The sequence below is a fragment of the Rosa chinensis genome, chromosome 7, assembly GCF_002994745.2.
Source record: "Rosa chinensis cultivar Old Blush chromosome 7, RchiOBHm-V2, whole genome shotgun sequence".
NCBI classification, from domain to species: Eukaryota; Viridiplantae; Streptophyta; class Magnoliopsida; order Rosales; family Rosaceae; genus Rosa; species Rosa chinensis.
The window spans coordinates 21364176-21387325 of record NC_037094.1 but is presented as its reverse complement, the minus strand read 5'-3'; the positions used below and the strand labels follow the sequence as shown (position 1 = coordinate 21387325).

General features: G+C 37.5%; 3 protein-coding genes and 1 long non-coding RNA gene across 9 annotated transcripts; 1 reads left to right on the top strand and 3 right to left on the bottom strand.

Moving 5' to 3' along the window:
• The first annotated feature begins 1204 nt into the window (after window positions 1-1204).
• On the top strand, window positions 1205-3151 carry LOC112177257 (60S ribosomal protein L15-1). Its single transcript, XM_024315553.2, has 4 exons — window positions 1205-1362; window positions 1597-1763; window positions 2429-2626; window positions 2738-3151. Exons 1-4 carry the CDS (start codon window positions 1359-1361, stop codon window positions 2981-2983), a joined length of 615 nt encoding a protein of 204 aa, XP_024171321.1. The 5' UTR covers window positions 1205-1358; the 3' UTR covers window positions 2984-3151.
• Window positions 3152-3607: 456 nt separating this feature from the next.
• LOC112177256 (DNA mismatch repair protein MSH4) lies at window positions 3608-13074 on the bottom strand. 6 transcript variants are annotated; one of them, XM_040510054.1, is made up of 24 exons: window positions 12934-13074; window positions 11795-11998; window positions 11660-11695; window positions 11451-11563; window positions 11138-11192; window positions 10818-10864; window positions 10490-10597; window positions 10270-10345; window positions 9605-9677; window positions 9360-9505; window positions 9195-9280; window positions 8288-8427; window positions 7998-8164; window positions 7866-7916; window positions 7178-7241; window positions 6205-6348; window positions 6050-6117; window positions 5847-5905; window positions 5561-5717; window positions 5417-5469; window positions 5244-5342; window positions 4693-4807; window positions 4488-4610; window positions 3608-4080 (listed from the first exon to the last, which is right to left on the bottom strand). In XM_040510054.1, exons 1-24 carry the CDS (start codon window positions 12997-12999, stop codon window positions 3916-3918), a joined length of 2415 nt encoding a protein of 804 aa, XP_040365988.1. In that variant the 5' UTR covers window positions 13000-13074; the 3' UTR covers window positions 3608-3915. The 6 variants fall into 6 exon arrangements, with proteins under 6 accessions (XP_040365988.1, XP_024171318.1, XP_040365989.1 ...); XM_024315550.2 differs by having other exon boundaries at window positions 8025-8164; XM_040510055.1 differs by having other exon boundaries at window positions 11138-11183.
• Window positions 13075-14085: 1011 nt separating this feature from the next.
• LOC112180212 lies at window positions 14086-15793 on the bottom strand. Its single transcript, XR_002928153.2, has 3 exons — window positions 15558-15793; window positions 14685-14779; window positions 14086-14572 (listed from the first exon to the last, which is right to left on the bottom strand). It is a non-coding gene; the product is annotated as an uncharacterized LOC112180212 (long non-coding RNA).
• Window positions 15794-18264: 2471 nt separating this feature from the next.
• On the bottom strand, window positions 18265-21349 carry LOC112178577 (inositol 2-dehydrogenase). The gene is made up of 7 exons (XM_024316725.2): window positions 21164-21349; window positions 20802-20972; window positions 19922-20086; window positions 19686-19850; window positions 19048-19182; window positions 18737-18834; window positions 18265-18608 (listed from the first exon to the last, which is right to left on the bottom strand). The coding sequence occupies exons 1-7, from the start codon at window positions 21347-21349 to the stop codon at window positions 18425-18427; spliced, it is 1104 nt and encodes a 367-aa protein (XP_024172493.1). The 3' UTR covers window positions 18265-18424.
• Between the last annotated feature and the right edge of the window lie 1801 nt (window positions 21350-23150).

The following is a 23150-nucleotide window of genomic DNA, read 5'->3' as shown; positions in this document are numbered from 1 at the left end:
CAGAGTGGTTTTGCTCTTGATCCATGGGATCAGTGTTAGGTGGTAGGTGAGATCAGTGTCGTTGGTCTATTGTGGCTCAATTTTTACAGGTTGAAGTCAAGGGTCGGATGGGTGTTAGTGAACCTCGTTGGTGTCAGTGGTTTGGGGAGGAAAAATTTATGGTGGTCATTCGAAACTAGTGTTGGACGGGGATGGTCTGCGTCGGTTACTCTATTTTGGATTGGTGCTGATGGTATAGTTCCAGCATCCAGTTTGAATAAAGTGGTCGGTAAAGCTTGGCCTTGCTACAATTGGGTTGGAGGAGTGCTAGTAGTGTTAACCGTATGCAAGTGGAGGTTCGATGCAATTGGGGATAATATGAGGCAAGCTGTGAAGATCCGATGCAGGTGGGGCTCCGGTACATGTGGTGGCATTTGCAGGTGGTGGCGACCCGAGGCAGGAGATATGGTAAAATTGGGCTGGGCTTGGCTGGTTGCATGTTGGTTAGTTTGTTATGCTTTTTGTGAGTAATAAGTCCCTACATCTGTTGTAGGGCTAATTGGGTTTTTTGCCTCTATGTGCATTCAAAGTGTCTTGTCTGCTCTAAAAAGGCGACGAGTTTCTTACTTCGTCAAATTGTTGCTACCTCTTAGTGGTAAAGTGAAACTAAGTGTAGTTCGATTTATTCCTCGATGGCAGCATAGTTGGGAAACTGTGCTTTTGATAATTATGCTTTGCTGTAATTGAGTTAACTTTCTTTATATTACCGCTATGTCAAAGCAAAAAGAGTAGCCAGTAGATCACTCTTTGTTAATTAATGCTTAGTTGAATGTAGTTATTTGGTAGAGAGTGCTGAAATCATTTCAGGATGTTCTTTAGATGCTTATTATAATTAGTGGTTTAAGCTCAATGTCTCATCTTGTATTCAGCAGTTTCATTAATTAAGATTTGAGAGGAGCCGCACTAGTCATTTGGAAAAAAAAAAAAAAATTCATGTAAAATTTGTATGGGCTAAAGAGCAACCGCATTAGCCCTTTATTAAAAAGACAAATAAAATTTGTATCGACTTGAAGATAGTCCCACCGTCTATCTCCCAAAAAAAAAAATTGTATCAAAAAGGAATTTCTTTCACCACAAAAAAGAATAAATGGAAAACCTCACTGGCCCAAAAATAAAAAGAACACCTAAAACTCTAAAGCCTCACTGACCCAAGAAGACACGTGTAGCGTCAGATTAGGACTAGGGTTTCTAAGAAAAACAGACGGCCCAGAGTGAATTCTCACCTTATAAAACTGGAGTTTCTTCACAAACCCTAAGTGTTAGTCGAAAACCTCAGCCCCGCTGCTGTAGCTTGTGCGCCGCACCTCATTTCTGCAACCATGGGTACCTCTCTCTCCCTCCCGCTTCTCTCCCCTTAGATTCTGTTCTCCAATCTCACAATTTCATTGCTTTCTGCGAAATCTTTTTTTTTGTTTGAATGCATTTGATTTCTTCTTCACTGTGTTTTCCTTCGAATCAAAACCTTCTAAATCATTGGGTTTGGACCTACCGGCATGCTCAATGGCTATTCTGCTTATAATCTGTTATAACTCGTGAAATTTGTTTGCTTTTTTTTAGGAGCTTACAAGTATGTGTCGGAGCTATGGCGGAAGAAGCAATCTGATGTGATGGGGTTCGTCCAGAGGGTTCGCTGCTGGGACTACCGTCAGCATCCTTCGATTGTACGAGTCACAAGGCCCACCCGCCCTGACAAGGCTCGCCGTCTCGGCTACAAGGCCAAGCAGGTTTACAACGATTTCTTTTTTATAATCCTGTACACAATTGTTTTGCTCAAATCATGTTATTCGAGTTGTGAAGTAGAGATAAATACTGTGAATTGATTTGTCTGTTTGCATATCTCGAACATGATGTGGTTGATATCGGTCTAGATGAACATGCGCTTTCATTGATTCTCATTGTCGAAAGTGTGGTGGCCTTTTGTTATTATTTAGTAGTGCATGTGTTGGGAAAGCGGCATTCTGATGCATGAGGGTTTAGGGTAAAGCTAACTGTTGATCATCTTACCGAGCGAGTACTGTATCTAGTTCTTGCCTCTGTCCCAGTCTGATACAGTTGATTTGGTAGGCCTGCATTGTTTCTGTTATCCAGTGCATATGCTGGTTAAGCAGCATTCTGAAGATTAAGCATCCTGTCAAGGGTGCTTGTGTTCAGTGATTGAATGCTTACTGAGACCAGCTACACTAAACCAAGCAGTCGATCATGTACCAAGCGGGTTTCCTTTCCCTGGTTCTCGCCTCTGTCCCGATCCGATACAGTCTTATATTTCTGCTTTTACCTGTGATCTTGTTATGTTTTTCCTGTTTCTGTTGTTCCTTTCTTACTTGGTCAATTTGATATGCATCTAGTTGATGGTCATCTGCTTGACTGTTCTTGTAAAACTTTGTTCTAGGGATATGTTATCTACCGTGTCCGTGTGAGGCGTGGTGGTCGCAAGAGGCCAGTTGCCAAGGGTATTGTGTATGGTAAGCCCACCAACCAGGGAGTTACTCAACTAAAGTTCCAACGCAGCAAGAGGTCTGTTGCTGAGGAGCGTGCTGGGCGTAAGTTGGGTGGCCTTAGGGTTCTCAATTCCTACTGGATCAATGAGGTTTGTTGCAGAACCAAATCTATTCTGTTTTTTATTTTTGTATTTTTGGTTGAGGTGGTGTTGATGTTTTTTCATATAATGCTGCTTACAATTGTACCAACCTGGATGCAGGATTCTACCTACAAGTACTTTGAGGTTATTCTCGTTGATGTTGCTCACACAGTCATCAAGAAAGACCCAAGAATCAACTGGATCGTCAATCCTGTTCACAAGCACAGAGAGCTTCGTGGTCTCACATCTGCTGGGAAGAAATACAGGGGACTGCGTGGAAAGGGCCACAATTACCACAAGAATCGTCCTTCTCGCAGGGCAACCTGGAAGAGAAACAACACCCTCTCCCTTCGTCGCTACCGTTGATTTTGGTCCTTCTATCTTAGGTCTTGGTTTATTTTATTGGTATTTTGAGCAAGACAATATTTTGTTATGAGTTGGGATTTTGCAGTTCGAAACTTTAATTATGTATGCGAATCACCTGGATCGTGTTCCATTTTAAGGATTTACTATCATCTGTTGGATTTTCTTCGAGTGGTTATTGCTTTGGTAGAATAGAAGTGTACATAATACAGGGTTTTCAAAACCCCGAGTATAGTGTTTGGAGGTTAATATAATAACGGATATCAACTAAAAACATTCAAGCATCTTATACTGGATTACTTGGTCAGAATTCCATAACTTCATAGAAATAGATTTGGATAATGAACTGTAGTTAGTCATTAGAAGCATGTAAATTCTTGAAATTCTGGACTTTAAAAATTGGTATTGGATTCACTTTAATTCTCAAGGAAACAAACAGCAGATTCTAGCGGTTTGATGAGAAGTGTCCTCTGATCCTGATGAGAACATGACAACCAGTTACAAATATACTGAATGGCGTAGTGATGGTATCAATTGCCAATGTTTTTTTTTATGACATCAATTGCCAATGTTAGCGAGATCAGCGTCCGTTAATTGTTCAATCGAAACAAGCTGATGCACCTAAAACTCGCAATGTTGTATCTGATTGAGATTCAAAGGTAACAATGAAATAAGGAAGTGCATGCTAAGGCCACCAGATTCATGACATTTGTTACCTTTGCTATTTCCTGGCACATCTTTCTGCCTACAACTACACTCATGAACATATATCACAATGACATTCTAGTTTTCTGTTTATACATATCAAGCACACAAGAAAAGTGCCTGAATTGAAAATCTACCAGGTTATTACCTCAAGGCTCTCTGGGTTCGTCAGCCTAGCAGTTCTGTATTTTATTTACCAAGGGCATATATTGATTTGCAAGGCACATTTGTCACAGCCTGCCATGAATGTAGCTCTCTTTCAGGTTATGCAGTGCTTCTCTGATTGAATCCTCATCCTGGCTGGAATATTTCAAACATATGAGACGCTGAGCAACATGGTAAGCCATCTGGATTGGATGATATCGCAGGCAGTTTACTTCCATCCTCTTCACTTCCTAAAGATTGAATTTGTAAATTGTCAATTTGACGGTTCATCAGGAAGGGACTCTCATTGCATACAGGATATCAGTATCTCTTTAAGTTAATTTGGAATCAGTGATAAATGAAAGCCAAAAGTGTAATTAAATGAAAATGGATTTTAATGAGATTAATCAATTTCCGTGTTTTGACATGGGGTAGCAGTGTTCTTGAAATCGTCTATCATATCTTGATTCATACTCTGAGTTGCAAATTGGAGGGTAAGGTTCAAAACTCTAATCAACGTCTCATAGGTGTGGGCCTATCATTATGCCTGTTGCTGTCAATAAAGTTATCAATATAAACAGAAGGCTATGTATTCAGGGAGAGATGTATCCAGTAAATACTAGAAACTTAAAATGCTTGGTGACTCGGAAGAACTCACCTTTTCTGTGATCCTGGATGTGATGTTTCTGGCTGTCTCAGTCACCGAGCTTGGTAATCCTGCCACTTCTGCTAATAGAAGCCCATAATGTGGAACATGTCTTGGTCCTTCCTTGAGTTGAAACTACACAAGTACACAAGATTTCTGTTGCATAAAACCAAGATTAGAGTGAAAGAATCTTTGAAACAAATCTCAGAAATTATACCTTGAAATCTAGACGGTTATTTTTAATGTCAACATTGAAGTGAAGTATTTTCACATTTGGATAGACAGTTACTAATTCAGAGAGGTTCTCCATATGAGTAGCAAATATAGTATACCTGAGGAAGATTTGTAAGACGGTAAGTTAGCTTCTGTATATAAAATTTGGCCATTCGGATTTGTACCACATATTTCACATGAAAGCAGCATGGGAAATGTAAACTAAGCAATCACAATTGATAAGCAGTAACAGCAGGATCAACACATAACCTTCAACATAAGTTCCTAAGACTCATAACTAGATAGAACTAAATAATGCATCTAACTTCTATACAGTCTTTACAAGGAAAAAAAAAAATTAAGAATATTCAAATATTGTTCGTATATATATAGCATGTTTGAAGACAATAGATTTGGATGTTTCAGACAATGAAAACCGTATGTATAAATGAACCAATTGTTAAAAATCACATCTCAAGTTTTCAAAACTTAAAGAAGCTACTCTCAGGAAGCCTACTGGAATCTTGATAAATGAAAAATCGGCAAAGAGGTTACGCTTTCAGTGATAACAAATGTTCGCAGCAGCTCCATGCAATTGCAAATCCATCAGAGGAAGATGTAGCCCTCCCAAGTTCATCCATGACGACCAGACTCCTGTGTCCAATGTAAACCAAATATTACTGGATATATCTCTATATTTGAAAGGTTAAACAAATTTTGTGTACTACCTTAGGGAAACATTTTGCATGATGAAAGCTGTTTCTTTCATTTCTGTCATGAACTGTTTCAGATGATAAATTCATATCAAATAGCAATAAGCTGTATATTGTATCAGAGCTCGATATTTCTGACATTGAATTTAGAAAATTTACCGTACTAGAGTTGGATTCAAGATTGTCCACTGTACCCATCCTTGTAAATATCCGATCAACAACCCTCAAAGTTGAGAAGCGAGCAGGAACATAACAACCGATCTGAGCAAGAATAACTATAAGACATACTTGCTGAAGATAAGTGCTCTTTCCACTCCTGACAGAAACAGTCAATAGTTAAACTAGGAAAAATGATTACCTTGACTGGATATCAAGGAAACCCACAATGCATAAAAAAACAACATTTGCATGTATTAGGATCCATTTTGAACAGAGCATTTCTTACATGTTTGGGCCCACAATCAGCACCATGTTTGATGCCTCCGATAAAAAGATGTTGTTGGGCTGAAAGGAAAAAGGGAAACATATTAGCTCTAATGATCTGTAAGTTTCAGCTTCATGAGGACAGAGTACAACAACGGTTCACACATGTGACCTAATGATATAATCTTGTATAAGCAGCATTCTAGAAAATAAATCATTACGTACAACAAAATCATTGTGTATGCTCTCAAGGATAGGGTGTCTTCCAGCTTCAATTGCCATTGGGCCATCATCTATAAGTATATGACAGAAATCAAGCATTTTACTTTATTGAACATCCTGAGTCATGAGAACAAATACCTGAACAGAGATGAACTGACCTGTAAATTCTGGTCTAGTATAATGATCAGCAGGCTTATTGGAAATGGTATGTGCAAATGAGTTAACAATCATATCTAGAAGGCACAAGGCCTCTGCAAGTAATGTGAGTGCAGAAACATCCTCTCGTATGGCGTCTACTAATTCTGCATATAATATATCAACATCAGTTATCTATGTTTACATCAGAACTGCAACTGTTGAAACATAACAGGCAAAAGGAACATGATCACATACTCAAGCTTATAGAAGGGATTAAAGCCAATGGAGAAATAAGATAAAAAAGTTCAGCATGATCAACATAACTTTTAAAATGAGTGCCAACAGCACTAAGCTGGTCTAAATATATTGTCATCCATCCATAACAGTGGTAAAGAAATAAAGAAATAATGATTTTTTACAACTGCGACCATCCTAAGAAGAACCTTCCATATGTCAAAGCACAACAAAAAGCAGCATAAGAAGAACCATCCTAAGAAGAACCTTCCATATGTCAAGTTACTCGTGGTTTCATGAATTAGTTAACATTGATGTACTCTTTCATGGTACAATCCAATATAAAACATGCAATGGATTTTTTTTTCCTGACATCCAACTACAAGGTATAAATATTATCAGCAAAATTGGTACTCATGGTTGGAAGACCATCATAAAAGATGGTCACTTAACTACTGAGATAGTGAGATCTAATCAACCATATTCACAGATAAAAAAACTTATACCTGACAAGGAAGATGGTTGGCCAATAAACTGTGATAACTGAACTACCAATATGTCATTCTACCAAATCATTAGCACACTCAAAAACACTAATATTGCAGTTTCTTGATATATAAAACATGCTCATTAAGGTTAAGATTTAAGCACCTAATCACCACAGAGTCAGCCAAATGCTCAATTCAGATGTAAGGAAAAGTAAACATTACAAGCTTATCTACAGAAAATGTAAAATGCTTATCATAAAGTTAGCAAAACCTTCCAGGCAAACTTCAGTCCGTAGGAAGCATTCTGCAGCTGCAGACTTATTTCTAACGTTTAGCTGCAAATTTAATGAAATGGAGCAAGATAAATGTAAAATTCAACACAATATCATTATAATGATATGAAAAGCTATTGATACTTTGACAATAACATAGACACATACTTTGCAAATTATAATGCACAGTAACAATTATAAGCACCAATAACATCCTTCTTAAAGAGGGAACCTATATCTAAGATTGTTGTTTGAGTTAGTCTCCTATGATATTACGGATCATCCCTCTTGGGTAGCTGTGTACTTTCAAGAGATGTATCCCCTGAAGTTACACCTCCTAAAAGGAATGGTTGTATCTGAGGATAATCTCCATGAAACTGCTTCACCCAACTCTAGTCCAAGGTTTATGATGGTAAGTCAGTTTACTTCACAGTTGAAGTTCTTACAAACTCGATCAAATGTATGACCATGTTCACCCTGTTCTAAAATTGATATGGAAACAATCATAAATTCACTCACTGTAGTTGAGATCATGCCATTCCTTCAGTCTAAAGACAATAAAGGCAGGCAAATAGAACCTTGAAATTAGACATTTATACTAAAAGATGATGAACTTGTTTAATGATAGAACAATCATTACACTAGTTAACTGGTACAAATTACAAAATTGGAGGTCAGAGTACTCACAGAAGCAAGCTCCAAAGTTGAGCAATGTATATTGTTCCCGTGTTTCAACACCTACATAAAAATCATAATAAAATCAGATTAACTGAAAAGAGATGTTACTGCTTTTTCTCTTTTTGGTTGTAAGATGTTTACTACTTCTAGAGCAAGTTGATCCTCTACCGGAATGAACTGGCTAGGAAGCTTCCCCTCAATGCTCTTATGTGGAATGCTGAAGTAAAAACCTTGCCTATTGTTAAATGTGAGTTTCAAATTGGGGAACTTGAAATCTTCGCGGTACTTGTTAGCAAGATTATGTATAGCTGTCAATTTGACATTGAGAAGCTTATTACTTTATCTCAAATATATGAGAACAGACGGCAAACAGAACATTACAAAATGGAAAAACACCATCATATTAAACTAACTATGCAGTGGAGACAAACCTTCACTAGTATCACAAAATGATCTCCGTGCAATATCCAAAAGTCCATCAATTCCGGCCTTTACAGCAAAACACTGCTGGGTGCGGGCTACAAAAGGTACCCTTGCATGAAGCACATCTTCATCAATCACCTCTCCAATCCTGAAGCAAATACAGCTTCCCGTATGAATCAGCACTATCATCATAGTTCATTAAAAACTATTTTGACAAATAATGTATGTGATATTCAACACAGCCAGTAAGAAACTAAGAACATGAAAATTTGTGATATGATGATACTGAAACTAAAATGACAAACAATAACAATTGCTTTAACATCATATGTACTTCAACCTAAATAAGATAACTACTTTACTCCTCATAGACTTTTGGAGTTTTGGATCAATTTCATCAGGTAATTTAAATCCTACCACTTCAGGTTGATTGCATTCTCCTTAAAATTTTAAGTGATTAAGAATAAGTTCCAAATCAAGTAGTCAACCAGAAATTAAGCTCCGCTATCTGGATCAGTTATACACTGAATGACTATATGGCTGCCTGAAAAGACATTCCAGTAAAATATGCTTCATAATTCATATACAAGAGGAAAAGCTTAAAAGAAAAAATATTGGAGAAAGGAGGCAATATCTTTATTAGTGGCATAACGGATTTTTTTTTTTTTAATAGGGGCAGATCAGTTGTACTTCTGTATTGTTAAAAAGGGTGTTAAGGGCAGACTGCTAGGTTTGTTGCTCTGAGGTTATGCCTGAACATTTTGTGGTCAGATAATTCAACAATTAATTAGCCAAAAAGAAAAAAGTTAACAACACTTAGGATAAGAAAACTAAACAAACCCAGATTCCATTGCAAACTACAAATTAGTTAGGGATGTGGATAGAAACAACCAGCACTACCAATTGGGAACAAACCTTTTCCTAATAGCAGCATATTTCTCATTTTCACATACAGACTTGTAAACATTAGCAAGAAGAGAACTTTTTGCATCTTTGAGAGCCTGAGAATTCAACAAAAAAAATTATACTTTGGAAGATGTAGCACAGTACCTTAACTGAATACAAGGAAAATAAATTTACCCTTGAGAGTAAAGGCAAAGCGTCTAGAGCAGTTTTGAGGAGAATAATGCTTGATACCAACAGCTGGCTTTTTCTAGCATTATCAACACCCATAACTTTATTTGTAATTTTCTTTGGCTTGAAGCAGAAGTGACAAAGTACTCTATCTGCACGAAAAGCATAAACAAGGTTGATGTTTATGTCATAAATAGATGAGTTAAGTCCAATAAGATTCAATTTTGTTTTGACTTATTCTTCGCTCTTACCACTCTCTTTTGGGAATTTGCGCAGAACCTGAGAGAGTCCAAAGAATAGCTGTTCGTTGCTCATTAGCTCATCCTATTGTAAAATAAAAGGGGTCTGAGGATAAAAGGCGATATAGCTGCAAAATGCAGTATCATGTTCTGGAACTTCAATATTCACGGCCTTGTAAGTCCCAAAGTATACACATCAGTTCCCAAAGTGCCATTCATCAAATATCATTGCAATTTTTATTTTGACATTTGTAATGATGCTAAAAGAATCCACTCATGGACTATGACAACCCTATGACCAAGAAAAAATGACAACCCAACATTACAAACATCCAGCAATATCCTTTAAAGTAGATGTGGTGCTGTTAAGCCAGACCTCTAAACTACATTCAAATAAAGTCTTACAGATTCAAATTGTTACAGACATCGAAACTTACAGACCAAAGTCTTATGTATGAACAGGATTATGATGCTATTATTAGGAATGCCTTGTTCAATGTTTTAAACAATAACAAAATTAGCCCACAGCATAAACTTTCGTCTTTAAAAGTTTAAATAATTGAAAAAATTGGTTCAAGGATTAATGGAAGAAACAAAATTTCACAAGCGCAAAAGTATTTAATACAATTCTACATAGCTCTAAAAGAGATATTTGAGAATAATAATTCAAAACTAACCAGGCAATCTAGACGAGCATTTATAGTCTCAATATCTTTTAAAGGCTGCAATAGATTGGCACGAAGAAGCCTAGACCTGAAGTCATAAATTGCTGCATATTAGATATCTATGGACCAAGTACATATAAAAGTTCAGTGGAAAATTTGGAGACTGTCAAAACTATAAAAATATAATATATGATAAACTTGATAATTGATAAGATGAATTTACCACACATACCCTCCTATAGTTTTTGTCGTCTTCAGCATATGCAACAAACTTCTCTTCTTATTGCTTGGACCCCACAGTGTAGAATGAAGCGGGTCAATGATTTCCAAATTTTGAACACTGCCATAAAATTTCAACCGTAAAGGTTATTACCACATAGTTTAAAAATAAAAATGAATCTAAGCCATTATAGATGTAACTCAACATGTTTTAGACTTGTCTTAATGTGTATGCATGCATAAGTACTTAAACAAGCATATAAAACCATTACTAAAAAATCATGTATTTGATCCATGAAGGGATCTCATTGCTAAATAAATTCAAAGGAAAGCAAAAGTACCTAGTAGCATCGATATTCAAATGGGCAAATGATCCATTAAAAGTGACCTGGCAAGGGAGGAATGAATATTGAAGCAAATGTTCAATTCCTCAGAAAGACAAAAGCAGGGTTCAATTGTAGACACAGACTGATAGTACTTAGCTGCAATAGAAAGGCCAAAAGAAAAATAATATTGTTGTTCTCTGTATCTGCCATTCTGCCTAGAGGCAGCTGACTTATATCTTTGTTTAAGTGACACGATATTAGTAATATACAACTGCCTACTTTTTTCCACAATCATGTTGAATTTTGTGAAGAAACATGCATCATTAAACTCATACCGACAATGAGTGGTTTGTAACAATGACCCCTTTCTCTGCTTCTATCCTGCACATCCTACCTCTGCATCATTACCATAAGAAAAAGGCAAGGACAACAGATGCTATAACAGTAAAAGTTTCATAAGAAATTCAATATAAGAATGAAAAGTGATCTTACTCGATAGACCTAAAATAAGACCAAACAACATCAAAGACAGTATTAAGTCATGTCATGTTCTTTGAATTATTTCCTAAAGAAAACTCTTAAAACCCAATTTCCAAGTATGGTGAACGTCCTACATCATAATGTTAGAAAGCTCAGTTCTGAAAGTACCACTTAATTGTAGCTGCTGCAGCGGCCAAGCAGAGATAGTACTGCTTGTAATAAGTATCCAATCCTAGTGCTGAAGGTTCCTTGGCTGCTAGATTTTTAATCAACACAGCACCCTGGAAAACCAAGAATGACATCCTAAGCTATGAGGTTCAAGAGTTGGTGCCCATTGTGATGCAAACACTAGATAACTGGCAATATCCAACATTTACCGTAGTGTCATCAAAGCAACCACGAGCCATTACAACCTGCAGACACCAGCACAAGGATTCAGTTGATAGAACAAGTGAGACCAAACATCATAGAAATCTGGTAGCTTAGGTACATCCACAAACAAGGAACGTGACCTTCTTGACTGTGGCATAAAATCTATCTGCCAATTCTGAAACTCCAACCATCCCATCAGGTGCCAGTTTGTTGGGGGAAACAATAATCACCATAGGATCGTAGAATTGCAGCAAAGTTTTTGTATTCTGATATGAACTACTAGTCTCAATATATTGAGATAGATGTAGAGAAGCCGACCTTAAATCAAATGCTGCCACTCCAACCTGTCAGGATGTAAGGCATCAGTTAGGTATTCCAAATTATTTGGTCCTAGAAAATTCCTTACTAAGATGTCAACATAAATCAAAGTAAAAGATGATTTCCAACTCTCAGTAGTCACAGTTCACAAACATACAGAACAAGCCATTTAGAAAATATAACTAAAGAAATTTTGTTGAATTGCTACCATTTATAAATGAGAACTATGTATTTAACCACAGGGAGATGCATGTGATAGAAGTTCCTGCATTTAGAAACAGAATTTTTTTCCTTTCTATTGAAAAAGTATATCCGAATCGGTTCTGCTATTCGAATTTGCCTGACAAGAGCTTGATTTGGCCAGTAAATCAAGCCTCACTAGTTCGTTATACCAATCAGCACAAACGTAAGTCTTCGCTACACTTGATTAATCAATTTAACAGAACATCCTCTCGCTTAATTAACGTATATCACATCTACACCAAATTTTTAATCAACAATCAAAAGCTTATTTCGAGACTGCGAAAACATTCTTTTAGTAGCTTAACATTTACCACCACTACGGCGTACAAGTTTCATCCACAAATAGAGAGAGCAAAAAAAGAAGTACCAGTACAATTTCAGCTCAAATACAAACAGTGATTGAAAATCAAAGAGTTCAACCTCAACCTAACCCTAGAAATTGTACGAAATTGAAAACCAAAACTACGAAAACCAGAAGCCTGATCAACACAAAGCATACACAACTCCAGCAATGCAATTGCTTCTACCGAGCTCGAAATCCAGCGTTTTCTAGTTTGAATCTCCGGATTAACAAAGTGAATATAAGTTGTGAGGTAATTAAGCTCAGGAAGTCTGATTTCTTTTCCATTTTCTTTCATTTCTGTATTTTTTGGGGGGAAAGGAAAAGATTGAGGAAATTCGGAGGTGGAAAATGTGAGAGATGGAAGAGTGTGCGTACCTCCTTGGCTCTGTTCTCGATGAGACCGATGACGAAGCTCGATCTCTCTCCTCCGTCGTCTTCCATTTGCTACCAACACACTCTCTCCCTGTCGCTCTGCTTCAACCAGTTTTGTATTACGCGCCAGGTTCAGTGCAGTGAGCTGTTACTATTTATATGCGACTGAGCCCGGGCCTAGAAAGGCAGAAACCGAGGCCCAAAGAAACAAAGCCTTTCAAAAATAGAAAAAAAATAAAAAAAATTGTGTCTACATTTCCTTTTCCTTTTTTTTTTTTTTTTTTTTTTTTGTATTATGTGATTTTTTGACGAAATTGTAGCTCGAAATAGTTGTGCTGGTGTGATTGGCAAAGATAGATCGAATGTGGCGTTTGAGCATTAGGGATGAAACATGTGTATAGTCTGATCAAATGTCACATGTATGGCTGAGATTGCATTCAGGGTGTTGCATCGGATAACATCCTTAAGCCACCACAAGAAGAGATTGTAGAGATCTGAAATTGAGGAATAGAACAAGGCTGCAACGTTTAGCCGTTCTCTCAACTTTCCCTCTTGCCTCTTTATTCTGTGCATCTGTGTTCGATCATCTTTATTCGATTGTAGTTGAATGACTTGAATCAGTGTAGTTGAGAGATTAGTGGGCCGATATCTCACATGATATCCAACACTTCTTTGGTCCAGTTTGTTTGCTTTCTTTATAAGCAATCAGAATGCAGTTTTCTCAATTGTACAATATGTTGACAAACTGTAAAGCCATTTAGTAGAAACAAATTAGCAGCTTACAGACCATATTACACCTACAGCTTTATGCATTTTTTCTTTTCTTTTCTTATCATATTGTATTTAGCCTATTTGTTACTATCCAACACTCCTCACTTATGTTTTACACATTCTAGTGACAGCTCTTTGCATCAAAGAACAAATGAGATGAAGAAGTATTAGCAGACGAACCAACTAATAGGAGATGAGAAGAACTAATGTAAAATAGTTGGTACAAATTGAAAAAAGTAGGATTTTTTGTTAGAACTAACCAGGTTTGTAATCTGTATATAAACAACAACTTACTTTGGTTAGAATATTCATTTTGAATAATGTAAATGCACAAGTCTGGTTAGAATACTAACCTGTACTTAGAATTTTCGTTTTTGAAATATGGAAATTCAGCAATCTATAAAATAATAAGAGCTTCTGTTATATTGCATATCCAATATGTAATTTATTATGTATTAAATTCAGGAAGCAAAGCAACCCGCAGCATCACGCGGCTTTGCACTAGTACAACTCAAAGGAGGGAAGAAGATTATCTTGCTGAAATTCAAACTAAAAGCATAAACCAATTAACAAGGAAGCAAAAACACCTTTGGGATCAGGCTCCTGCCGATCCTTATTAAGACATTGTTAAGAAACAGAACAACATAAGTTGCACATAACGAAAGACGTTTTTATTTTCTTAAACTCTTCTCCCATGCATCAGCAATCTATTTCTTCCAGCTGGGCAGAGCAGTAATTTCCGGCAATTCAGAATATATAGGATGGTCGACATCTCCATCGTTGCGGATCCTACTTCCATTTTTTTGCAGCTGCTGAGCGGTATCGATTGCACTCTGCTCATCTGTCTCTGCCATAAGTGCAACAGACTCAGCTGCAAATCATCCAATACTGGTTAATTAATGACAACGCACACATATATAATCCAATAATCCATTACAAATAGCCAAAATCTAGGAGTTACTTTGGGATTGCATTATGCATACCTTCCTTGGAAGCCTCCTCAGTCTCCTTGAACGCTCTCCGTCGATTTGGTGGGGTGGTCTGTTTCTGAAATACGCTGCAGCTTAGCTGCTTGTGGCTTTAACACGTCAAATAACAATTTCATGTTAGTACTGCTGTACTGGTTTCAAGTTATCAAGGATTGATTTATGGTCGTTTTAGTTGTGTACCATCGATTTTTTATTTTGTCAATTATTACTGAAACCAAAACATACAGTTTTTGAGATATTACACTGTATGGAACCAATCCGTTTTGTATTTTTCAAATTACTTTACTATTTTTTAGCTAAATCATCTAAAAGTTAAATTTAGTTAGTAAATTTCTAGCTTTTACTCCAGCAGTGTTAGCTAAACTAAAAAATATTGAACGTGGAGTGTTTAGCTTTTTGTTATTTTCTCTCTCCTCCCTAGCTAAATTTAGCCAGAGATTTTAGCAAAAGTCAAATTTGAATTTCATATAACTATTCGGCTAGAGTGCTAAACTATCTCAAATTAGCCAAATTTTTAACTTTTTGTTGAAATAGCTAATGTGTTGGAGATGCCTTAAGACATACATAAAAAATTAAAATTAAAATTAAAAATCTTTGGATAGAGCATCTCTTTTTGAAATGAAATGTCAATTGTATTAAGAATGAGTGAAATTGCAAATAATATCACATCCCTAGATCAAGCAGCATCATAGAAAGAGTTATCACCTACGCAATCTCATCAGTATTGAGATTTAAAAATAAAAACCATTTGATAGGCCGTCAAAAACATAAAAATTTAGCAAATCAAGACACAACCTTTATTCTAATCATGTGTCAAACAAATCGCAAAGAAAGTATTTCAATCACTATGATAGATTGCGTGTATACCTGTTCAACGTCTGCAACTCTCTTTAGATTCTTCTTTGGAGAATTAGATAATCGCTTAGTTGCTCGCTTGGTGATTCTCAAATCCAACAACTTAAAAAAGAAAAATAAAAAATAAAAACAAAAATGAAATATGGTAAAAATGAGAACTGAAATCAGCTTCCTATAGTTCACCAAAGAGAAATCAGCTTCCTATAATATAAACCATAAAATATTACTGATCATGGGCCTTAACTAGCACCTACAGTATAAATATGAAACAGCAAACTCACCACCCCATTGCCGGCACAGCGTTTAAAGCCTCATCATGTGCTTCAATAATTTGGGTTTCGTTGTTTCCTGATTGTTCATCATTTAGATCTTCAGTCATGTTAATAAAGGGCTCATAGTCATACCACCATGAAGGATTCGTTTCAGATTCTGAATCCATTCACCTTCCAGTATCACAACTTCTTTTACCTGCACACAAGGACAAAAGGATTAACAAATTATGCCATGACATATATGTTAACCAAGTTCAGTTGCTAAAAGCAAAGAACAAAGAAAATAAACAAGACGAGGGAGAGTGTAGCTCACTATGGTCTGTTGGAGAAGATCTAGATGAGCAAGTAGGTTCATTTTCATGGTTTATCTGGGCTTCGATCTCTTATACAACTAATTTAGCCTGGTGCATCTAGGCATACATGGAAAGTGATCCAACGCATGCAGGTATATTTCTGCTATGACAACGACTACCCCTAGCATGTTCACTTTCTACCCTATTTTATAATTGTTGCAGCCTTCAAAAATGAAATTTAATTCGTACCATTTGAAACGTAAAGGGTATTTCAGACCAACAAAAAATTCCGTCAAAAACAAATTATTAGTAATACCAAATAGCGAAATATTTTTCTTAATGTGGCGTTTCGTTGGTTGGGCTAGCTAAAAGGTTACCAAATTTTCTTGTAATGTGATTTACACGCAAAAATTTTGACCAAAAAAAAAAAAAACACGTAAAAATGACAATGGAGCGGATTGAGGATGAAAATTACTATAACATTATTCCACCCCCCCCCAACTGCAATCACAAAGACACAGTCGTTCAAGTTATAAAAGGGAGGCAGAGAACAACCCTCGAAAGTATTATCTCTGAGAGACAGGTACTTGACAATGGAAATTCCTTCAGGAAGAGTGTGATTGCCTAATCAGGCTTTCCTTTTGCATAACGCCCTCTGACATCAACTTCAGGTTTGACTAGGAAGTTTGGAGTTTCCAAAGTAAAAATTTGTAAAATTATCTTGCATGAGATCAAGGTTTTCAAGATCTGGAGCTTTAATGTAAAAACTGTTCTCGTGGTAATCACCATTGTCAACCTGCAAATATATTATTTACGTCTTCAGTTTAGGTGCAGAGATGATGACATTCAAATCTTTCCTTTTGTCCGAGGACTCCATCTATAGCCAAATCTTCAAGTAGTGGAAAGTGAGGAAAAAGCTTTTCCATTGAGCCATTGTCGGGATGGTGAACTGAAACATGAAGGAACTTGAGGCTCGGGAAGAAGTTCCCTGACTGGGGAAGATCATTGATACTAAAATTTGGCCCAATCTTCAAAACCTCTTGTGTTTTACACACAAAAAGGCTCTTAGCTAGGTAACACAAAATCATTTCGTTCTGAAGACAACTCGATATTCAGGTCAAGTTCAATAACATTAAGCCCAATGGCAGTGCTAATCCAACGTCAAATGAGAGAGAGATATTTATCACGCCTACGCTCAACAGTGAAAGAAATGTTCAATGAACACTGAAAATTGTTGAAACGCGAACACTCAAGTTTGAATTTTTGGATGTTTGATGAACCGCGGAAGCAAGTATCCAACTAACAAACCTTTTCAACTCAACATCTCTATGGAATGCTTCATCCAAGAAGTCTAGATTGGAAACAGCAGTCCATTTGTTGTACCATCTTTTGGCAGAATCGTCGTCCTCACAGCACATTTTGTGGGGAGGAAGGAAAGTATGTGACAACGAACTTCATCTGGTAGTGCACTTTACCTATCCTGAATTCTTCCTTGAAACTTTGACATTGAACCATATCTTATAAGATGTCCCAGTAAGGAAAATACTGGCCTAAACCCAACAGTAAAGCTTTGCTTGGTTGTAGTGTTGTACAGAACAATCAGAAAAGCAAACAAAATGAGAACCAGATGAGAGTTCTTAATGAAACTGGTGACCTTGATCACCCTTATTGTTCCATCATTTCTGATCACGCTTTTGTTAACTAGTCTGTTCTGCATTTTTTTTCCATGTATTCTCTATAATCATAATTTTCATAACGAGAAGGAAAGAAAAATGTTGCCAAACAAAGACTATATGTTAGGACTTAGGAGATTCAACTTGCATCTTCATACCAAGACTTGATCAGTACATCAATTTATTCCATAATCAACTCAGAAATGAAATTTTCTTCCAATGAGTGCCTGATGGGGGTATCCAATTTTTTCCTGTCAATCAGCATTTGATAGATGAAAAGAAAGCGCAGAGGCCATGGGCTGGAACAGAAGAGGAAAAGAAGGTGAGAGAAAAGAGGACTTTAGGGGGAAAACTTTTCTTTCGTATAAAAGAAGACAAAACAGCTTTTGAGATTAGTAGGAATAGTATCTGTATCGGTTCAGTTTTTAAATTGGCTGAACCAGGAAAACATACTTGATGTGGGGGAATGGTAAACCAAACATGTTCATACAAAAAAGAAGTAAATATTAGTGAACGTTTATTAATACATGAGAAAACATTAATTTGTACATACGTCTAATTGGGACAGGAGAAGAAAATCCAATAACATTATCCCCAACCCACCAGTAATATCAAGACCTATACAGAAAGCATACATTGAACTAATTCATGACTTCTTCAATTGTAACAAACCGGCCTTTCTCTATGGAAAGTTGTGCTGCAACTCCAATGGCAACTGAAACTAATCCATCATGCAAATCAACAGCAGGTCCTTGTTTAGCCCTAATTGCAGATAAGAAGTGCAGGTGTTCCAAATAGCTAGATCCATGATGCAGCCCATCATATCTGAAATAGATTGTTCAGTATCACATTAAAGCATGGGTGAATAGTTTCCCGCAATGAATTGAGAACTGCCGGAGGGGCTGTTGAGAGAACATGAAACAGTTGATACCAAGAGGGAAATGAAATCATACTTTATCTGATCATTCTCAGCTTTTAAAGTCTTGACACCATCTCTCCCACCTACTCGAGTACCAGTACGTACAATACTCTCAGGAACAAAGGCCTCTCCCTGTTAGAAACTTGTTAGTTAGATCAAATGAAAGGAGAAGCCACAGGTAAGGTCAGAGAAACTGCAAACTAATGTTTGTACAACAAAGAGCCAATGGCGGATATGTTACACTGCATTATCCACTAGAATTTCAAGTAAAAGATTGCAATGAAATGGTCACCACCTATAATGCAGAGAATAATCAGAGAGGGAGAGGGAGACAAAGAGAACTACCTTTCCGACATCACCAACCACCGATATTTCTTGCTCATTTTTACTCCCTTCAGCAAACATACAAAGGTCAAGCATCCCACGAGCACCATTATCAAATTCGACAATAACATATGCATTGTCAATTATATCTGGTACCTAAACAAAAAAAGAGACCACAGTGTAATAATAATAATAATAAAATAATAATAATAATATCTAATGCTCCGTAATTCCATAGTATAAAACAATTCACAAGGTTTTTTCTTTGTAACTTCAGAAGTAGCAGTCCTTGTATATAATCGGAACAATTCACTCAAAAAAAAGTATATAAATGGAACGAGATTATCCAGTACAAATTGCAAGCATGATAGCAGTCCTTCAGCCAAAGACAGGATTGCTATTAAAACCTTTCTCCTAAATAGTGAACTGTATTATTTACCTTGAATAGGCAAAACAAAAACAAGAATTTATCAGTTTTCAGCAATTATTGGATCAGGATCAGTTTTGATGGCTAAACTAAAAGCACACTTGGTTTGATTTCCTTTATATGATGCTCACTTCTGAAAAAAGCTATAATAAAGGGAAGGCATGAAAGGTTGTAGTCCTTTAAATATAGCATATCTTGTCACTTATTTCAAATCTGAACAAAATGAAATTACCTTCCCATCATATATTTCATCTTTGTGGTTAACATCAATGGCTCCAGAAGCCATCACACGAAAAGGATTAGCTCCAGCAAACAGCCTCATCAAATCAAAGAAGTGACAGCACTTCTCTACCAGTGTCCCCCCAGAGTTAACATTAAACCGGTTCCAATTGTTGACCTATTACAAACATGATTCATTAAGATCACCTACTACAACATGAGAACTGAAACTTCAGTTGCCTGACATACCTTAACCAAGAAAGGAAACCTGTGTTCTCGGATTGCCACCATTTTGACCTGGCCAAGACTTCCACCCTTTACTATGTTTATCAGTTTAGCAACCGGCGGCATGTATCTATACTCCAGTCCAACTTGCACCAACATATCCTGCCTCTTTCTAGCGGCTTCAATAACCTAATTCCGTACGCACTATATGATAGAAATCAATAAACAAGTATAATACAAAATACAAAACAAAGATGGTACATGAACGAAAGCACTATACAAATCAAGATAAAGAATTGCATTACTGAATTAGTAACTTAATTGTGATATCTGTGTACATTGCACAAATATGTACATATGAGCGGGTTCCTTTGTAGACACTGGATACAAAAATATATCAAAGGATCTGTGAACAGGTCAGAGAATTATCTTAAATTTTCTTGTTACTGCCTTTTTCCTGCTACTTGTAGACAATTCATCTACAGTTAGTCAGTGCAAGTTCTACAAACTTGAATTGCATCTCAATCAATGACAAACACAAATTACGCATTACCATAGAAACAAACAGAACCAGACTACTGGGTCAGAGATTTTCAATTGTTGTGCCAAAATAGATAACACAAATAAGATGTCACATTAGATAAAGTTACGGCTAAATATCAACAACAACACGGAAAACATTCATCCCTGGCTTTTTCGGACTGTTGTTCTTTCAGTGTAATTTTACTGCATACATCCCTTATGTCGTGGGGCTTTCATAACACAACAACCTAAAGTTCATATCACAACTATTTGATCACTCGGAACAGCAAAAATAAAGACATCACCAAAACATTCTATCCAACCCAATTCGATTCATACAATGAGATGAGAGTGGAATCAACAGTTCTTGTAATTGACTGACCTCTTTGCAGTGAGCAACTGTGGTACACAACGGCTTCTCCACCAGTACATGGTGGGGTTTGGGGTGGTTAATTATATCCATTAGAATACGATGATGGGTCATATTTGGAGTTGACACAACCACCACATCACAGAGAAGACTATCCAACAGCTCCTTATGCCCTGAAAAAACCTTTAAAACCCACAAACTAAATCATTCATAGCACTTGAACACTTCAAATCATTATGTAATTACCAACAAGAAAAAAAAAGGCAAAAACTTTGAATACCCTCAACTGATAACAGTGGTCCACAACCATGATTTACAGTAATCATCTAAAGCGAAACTGAGTTCAGTTTACCACAACAGAGTAAAACTCGCACCTTTAGAGGCCAATTGAAAGAGTGAGCCAAGTCCAAGGCGAGTTTTTGGGAAGGAACATGGGGGTCAGCTATGGCTACCACGGCCACGCCTTCCGAGCGAAGATGGTGCAAATTGATGAGGTGCTCTCGACCCATCATACCCACCCCTACAATCCCATACTTGACTACGTTTGAAGCAACAGCCATAGCTGACAATTTTTTCTTTTCCTCTACTCTGTCTCTCTCTACTGTGGTAGTTTGGATTTTATTGAGGTTACTTTGGTCGGCATTTAACACCATATTGAGTTATTGACTTCTTTATTCAAAAGAAATTTAATATTGTTCAAGTAAATCTCTATTTATGTGTCTGACTCAAACTCTATGTATTTTTTTTTTAATTGTTCAATCACACAGTGTCCTCAAAGGCTTCCTAGGTCCAGAGACTAATATGTACTCGGGACATCTTGTCATAACGCTTCCTCCCCCGGCCTGGCCACCAAGAATATATTAGGATTTAACTCCAATAAGCGTCAGCGGGATTCGAACCCTCCAGGGTTCCACACCTGGAGGCTCTTACCAACTCGACCACCTGTGGTGGTTCAAACTCTAGGTTACTTGACCTAGTGGTAATAAGGTTTTAATTAGAGAGAATATGTTAGAGATATCCATTCATTGTATGATTACCTTTCCTTATACAATTCAGATTCTATGCATTGTAATCCTTTATATAAAGAGGCCCCTATTATTAATGAAAAGACACACAGCAATTCTCTCTCAAATATCATTTCTCTAAAACACGTTATCAGCACGAGCCATAACCCTAGCCCTAAAAACCAAAACCCTAAAACTCTTCTGACTTAACCTGCCGCAAGCCCTAGCCTCGCAGCTCTTACGCGACCCTGCACTCGTTGCCCCCACAACTCCTACGTGCCCCTGCGCTCGCTGCTCCCCCCGTGCACGCCCTGCATCTGCTGCCCCCGTAGCCCTATGCTCGCCCGCTGCCTCCGCAACCACCGCACACAGCTAGTCCACTCTAGCGTCTGCCCCCAGCAATCCTAGCAATTGCAGCCCTGCAGCGGCCCCGCAGCATCCCCACAGCCCCTGTAGCTCCTACGAACGCTCTCCTGCTCTCACTCTCGCTCGCCCACGACAACAAGACCTAGCGACTCCGCTACCCCTCAACCTCGCGACTTTGCGACTCCGTGACCCCGCGACCTCTCGACTCAGCTACTCCGCGACCAAGCTGCAATCCTACAAGTCTGCTTGTTTGCACTAGGACTGAAACTCGTCTCCAATCCTATGATAAGGACCAAATACGTTCTGCAATCCTAAGAGGTAAGTTTTTGAGATTAAAGTTCCTGTTTTTGAAGTTTTTTATTCCTTTCTCTTCTTTTTCTCGGGAACTTGCAACCTCCCTTCTTCTACCCCCCTTTCTTCTTCATAGGGGAGACCAAAACTCGAACTGTGGGGGTTCGTGCTCACTCCAAGCTTGGAGCTTGTTGAGATCTCCAAACTTAGAGTTTGAAGAGAATTTATGATCAACCACTTACATCATTATTTCGATCTAATCCAACCCCTCTTGGAATCGAATTTCTTGGAAGCGACTACGCTCAGAAATTTTATTTGTATTCGTGGTAGTCTTTTTCGCTCCGAAACTAACCCTAATTTCTTGTTCTCTTTCAGGATGAGTAACCTGAACAAATTGGACTTTGCTCCATTGGGAACAACTGGCTTTAAATATCATAGGTAGGTTCGTGATGTCCTCCAGCATCTCAAAGCCGATGGAATCCTGGATACGATTCTTGAGCGTAGCCAAAACGTGCTAACTGTTGAGCAAACTCAAGCTTTGGAAGTAAATAGAGCAGCCTTAGAGACAAATAAGGAGAAAGTCATCATCCTAATGACTCGTCATATGGATGATTCGCTCCAATACTAGTGTATGAATGAAGAAGACCCCAGAAGGCTGTGGGTCTCACTCGAAGAAAGATTTGGCAACGTCCGCGACTCC

Bases quoted from the DNA above. Each gene is read 5' to 3' on its own strand.
- LOC112178577 (XM_024316725.2), bottom strand. From the start codon at position 21,349: ATGGCTGTTGCTTCAAACGTAGTCAAGTATGGGATTGTAGGGGTGGGT. The intron at 20,087-20,801 runs GTCAGTCAATTA...GTACGGAATTAG, and splicing joins CAGTTGCTCACTGCAAAGAG to GTTATTGAAGCCGCTAGAAA. The intron at 19,183-19,685 runs GTAATTTCATTT...TTTTTTGTTTAG, and splicing joins ATGAAATATATGATGGGAAG to GTACCAGATATAATTGACAA.
- LOC112177257 (XM_024315553.2), top strand. The intron at 1,764-2,428 runs GTTTACAACGAT...ACTTTGTTCTAG, and splicing joins TCGGCTACAAGGCCAAGCAG to GGATATGTTATCTACCGTGT. The intron at 2,627-2,737 runs GTTTGTTGCAGA...ACCTGGATGCAG, and splicing joins ATTCCTACTGGATCAATGAG to GATTCTACCTACAAGTACTT.
- LOC112177256 (XM_040510054.1), bottom strand. From the start codon at position 12,999: ATGGAAGACGACGGAGGAGAGAGATCGAGCTTCGTCATCGGTCTCATC. The intron at 5,343-5,416 runs GTAGTACACAAA...CATTGGACACAG, and splicing joins ATGCAAAATGTTTCCCTAAG to GAGTCTGGTCGTCATGGATG. The intron at 4,808-5,243 runs GTAACCTCTTTG...AATCTTCCTCAG, and splicing joins CATTTGTTATCACTGAAAGC to GTATACTATATTTGCTACTC.